This window comes from Microtus oregoni, unplaced genomic scaffold (genome assembly GCF_018167655.1).
Source record: "Microtus oregoni isolate MIOR12 unplaced genomic scaffold, Mior012 000052F_ref0000163, whole genome shotgun sequence".
Taxonomy (NCBI): domain Eukaryota; kingdom Metazoa; phylum Chordata; class Mammalia; order Rodentia; family Cricetidae; genus Microtus; species Microtus oregoni.
This window is the reverse complement of record NW_024543828.1, coordinates 12,116,649-12,129,703: the sequence shown is the minus strand read 5'-3', so window position 1 is coordinate 12,129,703 and position 13,055 is coordinate 12,116,649. Positions and strand designations below refer to the sequence as shown.

General features: G+C 39.5%; 1 protein-coding gene across 1 annotated transcript in view; it reads left to right on the top strand.

Annotated features, from left to right (window-relative positions):
* LOC121437511 (sodium/hydrogen exchanger 6-like) overlaps positions 1–13,055 on the top strand; it is a 57,249-nt gene that overhangs the window by 4,184 nt on the left and 40,010 nt on the right. The window contains exons 2-5 of the mRNA XM_041637371.1: positions 6,871–7,070; positions 9,364–9,441; positions 9,738–9,814; positions 10,111–10,223. Of these exons, the coding sequence (XP_041493305.1) occupies positions 6,871–7,070; positions 9,364–9,441; positions 9,738–9,814; positions 10,111–10,223 (468 nt within the window). The remainder of the gene's footprint in view (positions 1–6,870; positions 7,071–9,363; positions 9,442–9,737; positions 9,815–10,110; positions 10,224–13,055) is intronic.

Here is a 13,055-nt window from a genome sequence, read left to right as displayed (position 1 = left end):
AAAACAGCATCGATGCTCCCACGTGTTTTGTTCACTGGGCTAGTTTTCTTAGGAAGCTCTAGAGTGAGTCACTGTTAGTAGACATTGTTGAGCTAGTTAATTAAGTCTGAAAAGTGATCACTCACTGTGTGTGCTTACAAATAAGAAGCAAATGACAGTAAAATATTTGTTTCGCCTTAGGGAATCTTATTTGGTTAAGTCGTACGATTAACTATTGCTCTATCGGTAAACCTTTCTTCAATGTCTGTGATGGGTGGCATATGATGAAAAAGGTAGATAGGTGCCACATTCCCTGCCCTCAAAGTAGTACAATCTAGTGACTAAATAGGTAGTGTTTATTGCACATTACAGTGTGTGAGACTGTATTATTCACGTTTAAGTAGCATCTCATTTAAACCTCATAGCAACTCTGTCATATGGGTACTATTATCTTTCTCATTTTACAGTAGACGAAATTAGGCCTCAGAGAGGGGAAATGATCTGCTTGATAGCATTTGTTGAGTCAGGATTAAAAAAGTCTATCTGGTTTAACAGCCCCCTCCCTTTTTAAGCCAGTAAATCACAATGAATGTCAGTAAAAGTTTTGACTTTCTTTGCTGTCTTGAAATGCTTGCAGTCATTGTCACAGAATTAACAATGTTCTCTTAAAAGATTTTATTTTTTATTATATGAGTGTTTTGTCTGCATATGTGTCTGTGTAGCACATGCATGCATTGCCCTCAGAGGCTAAAGATCGTATCAGATCCCCTGGAGCTGGAGTTCCGCATGGTTGTGAGCCTCCACGTGGCTGCTAGGAATCAATCCTGGGCTCTCTGCCTGAGAAGCAGCGCTCTTAAACCACGCAGCCACCTCTCCAGCCTTCTCTAGCAGCAGTTTTGAAACAAGTTATTCAGTTTCTTTTTTTTCTTTTTTTGGTTTTTCCAGACAGGGTTTCTCTGTGGTTTTGGAGCCTGTCCTGGAACTAGCTCTTGTAGACCAGGCTGGCCTCGAACTCACAGAGATCCTCCTGCCTCTGCCTCCCAAGTGCTGGGATTAAAGACGTGAGTCACCACTGCCCGGCTTTGAAACAAGTTATTGATGATTTTATGAACGCATACTCACTTTCTCTAGGAGGCCCTGGGCATTGAACCCAGGACCCGACTCATGCGAGAATAAGCATCCTGTCATTGAACTTCACCTTCAAAATCCTCATTTACTCTTTATTTTGAGACAAGGTCTCACTGATTAGCCCTGACTAGTCTCAAACTTGCTGTAATTCTTCCTCTGTCTGTTGAGTGCTGGAACTACAGGACTTTATTATTATTATTGGTGAGTGTGCATGTTTGCATTGTGTGTTGGTGAGTGCAGGCACGCATACGGCACAGTGCATGTTGGAGGTTAGAGGCAAACTTTGTGGAGTCAGTTTTCCAGTGCTTGAACTCAGGTCATTAGGCTTCTGTGGCAAACTCTTACCAGCTGAGCCATCTTGCTGTCCCCAAACTCTTCTGAAGGTGTGGACAGTGTTGTCAGCTCTGACTACACTTTGTTCTTCAGTGATATTACGCCCATACTTTTGAGCAGCAGGGTTTTCAGGTGCAGTAGGCAGGGAGACAGGGCTGGGGTTGCTGAGGAAGCCATGTTGCATTATCTAGAGAAGCCGACAGTGGGTCAGGTGCTGCCGAGTTCCTTATCCTTAGGAGCATTTTCAGCACAAGTAGATCGTGAATGCACAGGCAGACTAGGCTTCTGTTTGTGAAAACTGCTCTTGTCACCTGTTATTAATTTAAATTTTATAATAGCAATGTATTCTACTCCTCCATATGTGTAGGATGCTAGCCATTTCTGCCTTATCTTCTAGACAAAGCACTCTTTTGTGACTGTCCTCTTTACTGGGAATTGCTTTAATTCCATGATTAGGATTTGACCTTTTACAGAACTTGAATTTAGTTGATCTGTCAACTTTTTCCAGAGAAATTCCAGTTTTCCATCTGCTATAATGAAATGCCTGTCTTGTTTCCAGCATAAGTAATTGTTCTTTATGCTGTTGTTTTATTGTCCAAGGTGTGTGTTTTAAATCTGCCCAAGTGCTTAATCCGGGCACCTGCTATTTCAGTGTGGGTTCAGGCATGCAGAGAAGCCAGTGGACACTCTTCCTTGCATTGGAAAGAATTTATGCTTCTGTTGGTAATATTTACAGTAGCTAAATGGTGATCTTTTAACATGTAAATGCAAATGGATAACTTTTACTGAGCTCCTCATGAGAGAACGGTTGTCTCTGTGTCACCTACACAGAGGAACTCCACGATGCAGCCTTTCTTCCCTCCTGGTTATGGCTATCAAGGATTGCTGATAACCAGTCATGACATTCGTCCTCCTCTCTCATGACCCTTTCTCTGGCCCCTTCTCCTTCACTCTCCCCTGCTCTGTGGCTCGGTCCCTTTCCCTGCTTTCTTTCTTTCATCGTATAGAAGTTTGTCTAAGCTCAAGATGGCGCCTTACAGTGCTCTCCACCACGCCCAGTTGTTTTTGTACCACTGGTTTGTATTAATATGCTGGGCTTTAAACTCGGCGCTTTGCACTGCCTGTTGCTCTTGCTGCAAGATATGCCCCACCAATCCAGGAGAGGCAGGAGACTTTAAAGTGAATCTTCATTTTCAGATCTGAGCATTGGCAAATATTTTTCAGATTGATATTTTCTCCACCCCTTTCCCTACCAGCTACTGCTTTTACAGCCCTGTTTCTTTTTTTTTACTTAATTTTTTTCACGTAATATATTTTGATCATATTTCTTTTTCCTGAACTCCTCTGAGATTTCCCCCTTTCCCTACTCTCCCAGCTTTGTGTTCTCACTCACTCAGAAGAACAAAGAAAAAAATCAAAACAAATACACAAAAACCCAGTAAGATAAAAAATAATGAAAGTCTCCCCCACCTAAAAAATGAAACAGGGAGTCTATTTTGGGTTGGTTAACTACTCCTGGGCATGGGGCCTGCCCTCAGTGTGGGTGACAGCTCAGTGACACTCACTGGAGAAAACTGATTTCCCCTTCCCAGCAGGGATCAGTTGCAAATAGCTTCTTGATTGGGTGAGACTAAGTGTCCACTTCTCTTTCCTAGTGTTAGGATTTTGTCTGCTTTGAGCTCATGCAGGACTCGTGCCTGCTGTCCTGGTCTCTGTGAGTTCATATGAGTAGCTGTTAGTGTGTATACAAGATGCTGTTTGCTTGGAGTCATCGCCACCTCCCCTCTTACAATCTTTCTGCATAGGTCTCTGAGCCTGTAGGGCCAAGTTTGATAGAGACATCCCATTTAGTGCCCAGTGCTCCACAGTCCCTTACTCTCTTCACATTGTCTGTTTGCGGATCTCAGCATTAATTCCCATCTGATGCCAGAAGAAAGCCTCTGAAGAGTTGAGTGATAGAACGATTCTCTCTACATCCCCCTGATTCTGTTTCATTCCTCCCTCCTCTGGTCTGGCTTCTTATCAAGGCGACCCATACCTTCCTGGTTGCTAAACCCGGAGGAGATTTCTCCCTCCTTAATTATTTAACATTTTATTGTAGCAATTGATAATTTTTATCATTTCCTCAAAAAATGAAAAGTTCTGCTTCTTCCTGAATTTTTAGCCACCATGTATTTCTTCCTATTCCTTTGGTTTTCCTTCTTAGGTTCATTATCAGTTTGTCGGTTCCTATTGGCCCCTCCATGGTAGTTGTTAACGGAGCAAACCCAGGACTGACAGCTGTAGTCTTCTTCCTGTACTTTTTGCTCTCAGTTGGTCATCTCATATATGTACCTAAACTTTCCTAACTGATCACTAAGTTGAGGCTCTCTACTTGTGCTCTAGACTCCACATCCTCAGATGAAACTCAACATGTTTGAAACTAAACTTGGGGGCGGGAGAGATGCCCAGCAGTTAATGGCACTTGCCCCTCTTCAGAGGGATCTTAGCTCCCAACATCCATGTCAGGCTTCTCCCAACTGCTGACACTACAGCTACAGGGCACTCGATGCCTTCCTCTGGTCCGCTGTGGGCACCTGTGCATATGTGACAGACAGATGTGCACAAACAAATAAAAGTATTTTAAAAACGAACTTGGACTTTCACCCCTACAAATCCATTCTCTCCGTGTGTTCCCACTTCATTAAATAGCTTTATTTTCCTTCTGGATGCTCAGGCCAGCATAACCACCTCATTGTCAAGTCCATTAAAGCTCCTCTAGTCATTCACCTCATTCTCCCTAGCCTATTCTACTCGGCCACCAAAGCTCTCGAAAACATACTATCTTCCAACGACCCCCACTTCTGGCATTACTCTCTTAAATGAGGTCCAAAGCTCTTATTGCCTAATGATTGCAGTGTTCACCTAGACAGCCATTTAGACCCTCTTGAGTCTAGACCAAGCTTTTAAAATAGAACGCTAATGTCAAGCTCACACTTAGGGCTCTTCAGTGATTTCTTTTTACTTCAGGGCATTAAAGTTCACCCCCCCCTTTTCAGCACACCTGTTGTTTTTTATGATTTAGTCCCTGCAGATCTTCCGGACTTCACCTCTTGTCGACTCATATTGGAGCCACACTGAAACACCTTGTGATTACTCTTACCAGTCATGTTCCTTGAGTGGATATATATTCTACTATACCTCTACCTGGTAATGATATTAGTTACTTAGGTGACATTGCTGGAAAACCCTCTAATGTCCCATTCCCTTAGACTTGGTTAAATATCTCTTTTCTGTAATTTAAGGCATCTTGTATATGGGTGTGTTGCATTATGATTGTTAAAATTGGGTTTTTTTTTGCTAACTGGACTGAGAACTCTTTGAAATGGACATTATTTTCATCTGTGAACCCTGGGGATGTATCTTGCTAATTTGGCAGTTTGCATCTTAAATGAATGGGTGACCAGTCACAATAAAAGACTGTGAGAAGGTAAGTTGGCAGTTTGCATCTACAACAAAGGTGAATGTCCAATATTATATACTAAGTGAAAGAAGCTAGCACAAGAGGTCATACATTATAGGATTTCATTTATATGAAATGCCCACTAAGGCAAATCCATAGAGATGAAAAGTAGATTATTGACTTCTAAGAGCTGGAGCTTATAGGTCTAGAGAGATAAATTAGTCATAAACTACTTACTGTAAAAGCATGAGAACTTGAGTTTGGGCCCTCACCCAAGGAACAGCAGGCATGGTGGCATGTGTGTTCAAGTACAGCTCTATGGCCGGAGGGGGGCAGAGATAGTTGGTCTCTGGAGCTCACTGGCTACCTAGTCTAGCCAAAATCAGTAAGGTGTAGGCTCAGGGAAAGGCCCTGTCTCGAACAATAGAAGATTGACTAAGGAAGACACCTAATGTTAGTCTCTACTACACAGATGTCCATATATGTGCACGTATGTATGTGTGTACACATCTATACGTACTCAATTTTTTAAAAGGTAAAAAGAACCAAAGGCTAGAGTTTGGGGATAGGGGAGTAGGGAGTATCCTAAAATTTTGGCGGCATTGAAAATGTTCTTGAATTAGTGGTGATTGAGTTACACTTTGAATATACAATTTGTGAATATACTAAAGACCATTGAATTGTGTTCAAAAGACTAAGCCTTATAGCATTAGAATCCTGTCTCAGTAAAACTGTCATTAAGCATTGCAGTTTATCAGCACAGTTTTATAGAACGCAGACAATTGTGTGTATCTGAATATGTGTAGGAGTAAAGCCTGTATGCTGATCACATAGGACCAGAATCAGGACTTTTCTTTGATGTATTGATTTTGAGGTGGGTATTTTGTTTGTTTTTTTTTTCCCCGAGACAGGGTTTCTCTGTGGCTTTGGAGCCTGTCATGGAACTAGCTCTGTAGACCAGGCTGGCCTCGAACTCACAGAGATCCGCCTGCCTCTGCCTCCCAAGTGCTGGGATTAAAGGCGTGCGCCACCATCGCCCGGCTTGAGGTGGGTATTTTAAACTTTAATTCTGACATTTCAATAGTAGAAGAATTCAACCAATTCAATCTATAAATAATAGATTTACTTTGCCATTTATTAAATATATATTACTTGATCTCCTATGTATGTGTGCTTTGAAAATAACACAGGGAACAAATATGTTTACCTTGTTAATCAATGTGGGTGGTCCTGGCCCACACCTTTAATCCCAATACTTGGGAGGCAGAGGCAGCAGATTTCTGTGAATTCGAGGCCAGCTAGTTCCAGGACAGGCTCCAAAGCTACAGAGAAACCCTGTCTCAAAAAAAAAAAAGCAAGGGGAAAAAAGAAAACACTGCCTAACTTTGTTAATTGATGGTTGAGGGTTTTACAAAAACACATTTTTGTGGTCTTGGACTTAAACCCAAGGAGTAGCACTAAAGAAACACTTTGTTTTTTGTCCTTCTTGTTTGGAAATAGGGTCTCATGTCCAGGAACTCACTATGTAGCCCAGTCAGGTTTGAACCCAGTCTTTCCTCAGCCTCTTGAGTGCTAGGATTATAGGTGTGCACCAAATTTGCCAGGCTCCAAAAGTATACCTTTCCAGTATGAGTGTGCTGTCAACTTGACACCCCAGAGAGCACAATCTGTTACAGACGATTTGAAGATATTCTCTTAGTTAGTCCCTTTCCGTATTGGTTATGTATGTAGTGACAGAGAAGTGTGGTCTGTGCTGTTAATCTAGGGCACATTTTCCCTTCTGGCCTACTCAATTATGAGAAAATTGGACTCTTAGACATGTGAATTCAGTAGTACTTTAAACTGTAATAGCATTTGGTCTAAAAATTAGTTCTGATCCTCCATGGACTCTGATCAGAAATTTTCTGTTCTTAATCCAGAGATATGTGTTGGGTACAGATAAGCAGTTTCTGTCTGCATGAGGAGCTGATGGGGTTTTCCACTTCCAGGTGTTTTGGTGGGGCTGGTGCTTCGGTACGGCATTCATGTTCCAAGTGACGTGAATAATGTCACCCTGAGCTGTGAAGTGCAATCAAGTCCAACTACCTTGCTGGTCAATGTCAGTGGAAAATTTTACGAGTATATGCTGAAAGGAGAGATTAGCTCACATGAGCTCAACAATGTTCAAGATAACGAGATGCTCAGGAAGGTGAGTTTTTAGTTGAAGGGGATGTTTGGGTTTTTGAAAAGGTGTGTAATGAGCAAATAGATGAATCTTAAGAAAACTGATGACCCGTTTTATTTTATTTTCTTAATTTTTTATTTTGAGGCAGTTTCACTTGTGTGCTGCCCTAGAACTTGTAGCAGTCAGTCCTCCTGTCCCTGTCTGCTTGAGATACATGCATGCACTACCTACCTCTCAGCTTGTGCCACTATGCCTAGCTGTAATTTTTTAATATTTAAAAATAATAATTAGCTTTTAAATGTAATAAAACCTGTTAATAAATATCATGCTGTTAGGGGTGGACCTGTCTGTTTTATTTTCATGTTTAAGGCCAAATCTATAACTCTCTTTATTTGTACTCTATATAATGTTTTTATAACTGACAGTGGTCAGGACCTGACTTCAGAAGAATATGTAAGCATTTCTTCAATTTGCAGATGGCCCTATTGCTTTAGGGTACACTAATACATTGGGTTCAACTTCTGGGGTTCCAGTAAGAGCTTCAGTTACTGGACCATGCTTCCTATGGGAGGTTGGATTGCAGTCTCACTAGCTCAAGATTCCTGGGAATGCTTGCTTGTATTCCGCTCAGTTTCTCTGAAGCTGCTCACTACCACTTCACACACTGCTCTGTCTTCACCCGCCCTTTGCCTCCTGTCTTCTAGTTAGCAGTACCTGATTTTTATAGTCTCTTGATTGTGTTCCTGTCTTAGGGTTTCTATTGCTGTGAAGAGACACCATAACTTCGGCAGCTCATAAAGGAGAACATTTTTCTCAGGGCTGGCTTACAGTTCCGAAGTTAGTCTATTATCATCATGAGGGAAACATGGCAGTGTGCAGGTGGATGTGGTGCTGGAGAAGGAGCTGAGAGTTCTGCAGCAGGATGGGCAGGCTGTGGGAAGAGAGAGACACCAGGACTACCTTGAGCACCTGAGACCTCAAAACCTACCCCAGTAACACACTTCCTCCAACAAAGCCACACCTACTCCAGTAGGGCCACACCTCTAATGTTACTTCCTTTAAGCCTATAGGGGCGGTTTTCTTTCAAATCACCACAGTTCCTATCTGTAATGGTTTTTTTAAAAAAAAACCCACAAACTTTACTTTGCAACCAGAGTACTTAGCAGCTATGGAAAAGTCCAGTCCTTAAAAATGTTTGTATGGTTAAGTGGATAGCTGCATTGCGTTCATATCAAATTCTTTTGTAACCTTCAGAACAGAAAGGGCCATCTGCATTGTTAAAATAAGTAGCTTTTAAAATGAGTCGACTGTGAGGAGTGAAAATTTTGAGTTGTATAAAAAGTTTTAACTAACTACAGTATTATGCTATGTAGCGTTTATAGAGATTCCTGTGTGATCCTTTAGTCAATGATAAGTATAGCTCTGAATTCTCTTTCTGAATTTAGGTCTCTTTTATATAAAGCTAAAATATATTTATGCTTTTTCCACTTTTTAAGATTTAAATTTTTTTGTTTTGAGACAGAGACATGCTATGTGGCTTTTGCTGGTCTATTACTAAGTAGTTCAGGCTGACTTTGAACTCATAGCAATTCTCCTGCCTCAGACCGTTCCCAACATTTAGGGATTACAGGTGTGTATTATTTGTGTTCTGCTAAGAATTTTAATGTAATATTTTTGTACATTTTCCATAGAAATGGTATAACTCATTATTTTAGCATTATCACCCTAAATTTTATTGAGAAGTAGGAAAATAGCTATACTGTAACACAAAATTTATGTGCCTAAAACATGGAAGTAGTAGATTCCCTATTTACTTTTAAGTTAGCATATAAAATAATGGGTTTTATTATGTCATTTTCATATGTATGTGTCATTATACTTGGCTCTAATTTGTCTTCCTCTCCTATTGTTCTGTACATGCGCGCGCGCACACACACACACTCAAACACACACACATGCACGGAGTGAAAAGAAAGATTGCTAAATGAGACAAGAATCTTTGCCAAATGCATATGAATTAGGATGTTAAAATCTAGGATAAGCAAAGAATCATAAAAATCCTCTAAAATTTATCCAGTTAATACATGTGCCAAAGAAGTGAATAGTTATCAAAAGAAGTAGTGCAAATGTTCAATAAATAAAATGCTCAGCAGCAGAGAATTGCAAATTTAAACTCCTACATGAAATGTTTTGAAGCTCACTCAGAAGCATTCTGCTGTTAACCATTTTAACCTTGAACCTTTTTCCTTTCGATAGTTTGATAGTGTAGTGAGATATTCTGAAGGAAATAATCTCAAAGAATTCTGTGTTTTAACAGGTTACTTTTGACCCGGAAGTCTTTTTCAACATACTGCTTCCTCCTATCATATTTTACGCAGGTTACAGTCTGAAAAGGGTAAGTGCTTTTTGCATTTCCTCTGGTTTAACTAGCCTTAACTTTCCCATGCTTTGATAGGTCTTAAATGTCCCATGCACTTCTTAATACTTGCCAATTCAGAAACAGACCATGTCTTCCAAATTCTCCTTCCTTTTCGAAATGTTGAAATTTATGCCAGTTCCAGAATGCTTTCTCTGACTGACTTCTTCTAGAGAACGATTCTTTTAATATTAGCATAGCAAAGTACAATAGAAAAATGTTCTTTCTCAATACTTGGTAGATATTCTAACAAAGCTTAACTTCTTTTTTGTCAGAGACATTTCTTCCGGAACCTTGGGTCTATCTTAGCATATGCCTTTCTTGGAACAGCGATTTCTTGTTTCGTTATTGGGTAAGATTTGAAGCTTGAAATGCCTTTTAGGCTTCAGATTTCCTAAAAGAATACCTTTGACTTGTGTTTATGTGTTATTGTAATCTCAAATTGTTTTGAGAACTTTTGTGGTACTCATTAGTAATAAGTTTTTTGACTTTCCTTAAACCTAAAGTATTAGCCATATTTAGGTATTTGTTAATTCAACCCAGGGTTAATGACAGAGTACTATAGTAGATTCCTTTTCTTACCCTTCCTTTATTCTAACGTCTTTAGTAGTTGGTGTTTTTATAATATAGGACTGTGTTTATTGTCAGGTCCATAATGTATGGCTGTGTAACCCTGATGAAAGTGACTGGACAGCTCGCAGGAGATTTTTACTTTACAGATTGCTTGCTGTTTGGTGCCATTGTATCAGCTACAGACCCAGGTATGTTTTTGGAATGGAGCTGAAATGCTTCAGTTTGCACTGTTTCCAGTCAAAGCCCGTGTGGATGCTCCTTTAGGGTATAGAATAAGGATTAGCACTATGCTTTCCAATTGTGGAGAAATAAAAACTTCATTCCTTTTGGTTTAAGCACATAATTGGTTGTTTTACTTTTTTATTACATTTGCTATAACTGGTTCACAAATTGATGCTGTTCTTATTAGAGCTATTAAATATTTTCTTCAGAAATTTAAATTGGTCTTCATGTCCTAGTGATTGAATATAACAAAAGAAAAGCTAGGTTATAATTTTTAAAATTGATTATATATTTTCTTTTGCATTTCTAGGCAACCATTTCTCTGAAAATCTTCTGTTTATATCCAACTGTCTGCATTTTACAGTAGAAAAGAATTTGGACTTTTATTTGTTTGTTTATTGAGACAGGATCTGGTAGCCCAGACTGACAAGCTGGCCAGTAACTCACTGGGTAGCCAGGGATAATTTAGATAAGCTTGAGCTTCTGACCTTGAACTTGTCTTCCCTTAGCGCTGGGTTGATTGGAGTGTGCCACCACGCCTGCTTTGTGCAGCACTGAGGATCAAACACAGGGCTATGTGCATCCTTGGCATGCACTCTACTATTTTTTACTATTTTTTTGTTCTTTTAGTACAGGGCCTTACCGTAGCCTAGGCTGGCCTCAAATTCCTGACAGTCTCCTACATTGGCATTGTACATGCTGTGATTGCAGGCAGAAACTCCATGCCTAACTAAGAAAGCAGCTTTAAAATGGCTACTATAAGGCAGCTATGCTGATAGGAGTAGTCTTCAATATTAAAAAATGCTTTTTTACAAAATTGGCCTTATGGCTATAAAATTGTTATTGACAAAGCTTGCTTCTTTGTGATTTCATTGTGAAATCCCTAAGAATTTGTGTTAATTAATAAATTTAATTGCTAGTGAAGTTTAAAAAATTAAATGTGTATTGGTAAACTAACAGCTATATTCAAATGAAGAATCTGTAGAAAATTTAGAATTAAATGGTTGGGGTTAACATCCAGAATATATAAAGAGTTCAGTAAGGTCAAAATTAAAGGAATAAGTAGTTCAATCTTTATGCTGTTTGATGAACTGATAAGATATTCCTCAAAAAAAATGTGCTAATGGCCAATAAGTACATTTTAAAAATGTTCAATGCTTTTAGTCATTGGAAAAATGAAAATCAAAACTGCAGAGATTCCCTCTCACCCCAGTCAAGATGTCTATCATCGAGGAAACAAATAAAAACATATGTTGGTAAAGCTGTGGGATGGGGTGGAAGAACTCTTGCTGGATGTGGTGACGTAATTCTAGCATTTGAGAAGGTAAAGCAGGTGGATTGCTATGAGTGTGAGGATGGTTTGGGGTACAGAGTAAGAGCCTCAAGAAAAGGGAACCTTAAATACTTAGTTTAAGCCGGGCGATAGTGGCGCATGCCTTTAATCCCAGCACTCGGGAGGCAGAGGCAGGCGGATCTCTGTGAGTTCGAGACAAGCCTGGTCTACAGAGCAAGTTCCAGGACAGGCTCCAAAGCCACAGAGAAACCCTGTTTCGAAAAAAAAAAAAACTTAATTTAACTAATTTATTAGTTATAAATTATAACTAATTATAAGGAATATAAATTAGTTCAACCACTATGGGAATCAGTTTGGGAATTCCTCCAAAACAAACAACCTAAAGCTAGAACTACTTTATGATCCAGATATATTCCCCTTTATGTCTAAGGATTGTAAATCAGCATACTGCAGAGATACCTGCACAGCCATGTTTATTGTGGTACTATTCATAGTAGCATGCTGTAGAATCAGCCTGGGTATCCATCTACAAATAAATGATAAAGAACGTGTGACATGTACACGTAGATGCATACGTATACACCATGGAGTTTTATTTTGCATAAAAATACAGTTATGTCATTTTCAGAAAAATGGGTGGAACGGGAAATCATGTTAAGTGAAATAAGCCAGACTGAAAAAGACAAATTTCACATATTTTTTCTTGCTTGTAAAGCAAAATTTAAAAAGAAAAACCATGGGGGGGGTGTTGGGCCACGGAGGAGGGGAGAGGAAGCTTTAGTTAGGATGTAAAAACAAGAAAATAATAAAAAAAAAGAAAAAGAAAAACCATGGAAGTATAAGGGGAGTTATTTGGAAAGAGAGGAAACAAGCTTATTAGAGGGACAAGTAATGGTAGTGGGAGGAGTCTGATCAATGTACATTATCTATCTATCTATATATATACACAAATACACACACACGTATATATACATATATACATATATATATATGAAAACATCATAGTAAAACCCATTAGTTTGTACAATTAACAGACAGTAATGAATGTAAATTGGAAGAAAGACCAGCATAGGGGCAGACTAAAGGTTTTTTGCTCTTCTTTGCTTGGTGTTGGCAGCCTTGTTCGTGGTCGGCAAGTGCTTTGTCACTGACCTATGTCTCTATCCCCTAGACTGAAGATTTAAATCCTGGGGTCAAAGTTTTCTTTTACTATTAGTCAGGATTTGGTAGAGGTTTGTTCTGTTTCAACTTTTGCCCTTGTGAGTTAATCATCTTCTTTAATTGTCACAGAGCACCATGGAAACGCGTGTCCTAAGGTTATCTTTGAATTCCTTTCTTAACTCTAATAACACAGGGAATGATAGAAAGGGGGGAAATGTGTTCCATATGCTAGAGAGAATTCTAAAAGATTGCTTAGAGCTCGCTAGGTAGAGTGGCACATGCTCGTAATCTCCACACTTGAAAGTGGAGGCAGGAAGTTTAAGAACTTGTCTCCAGCCTGGGC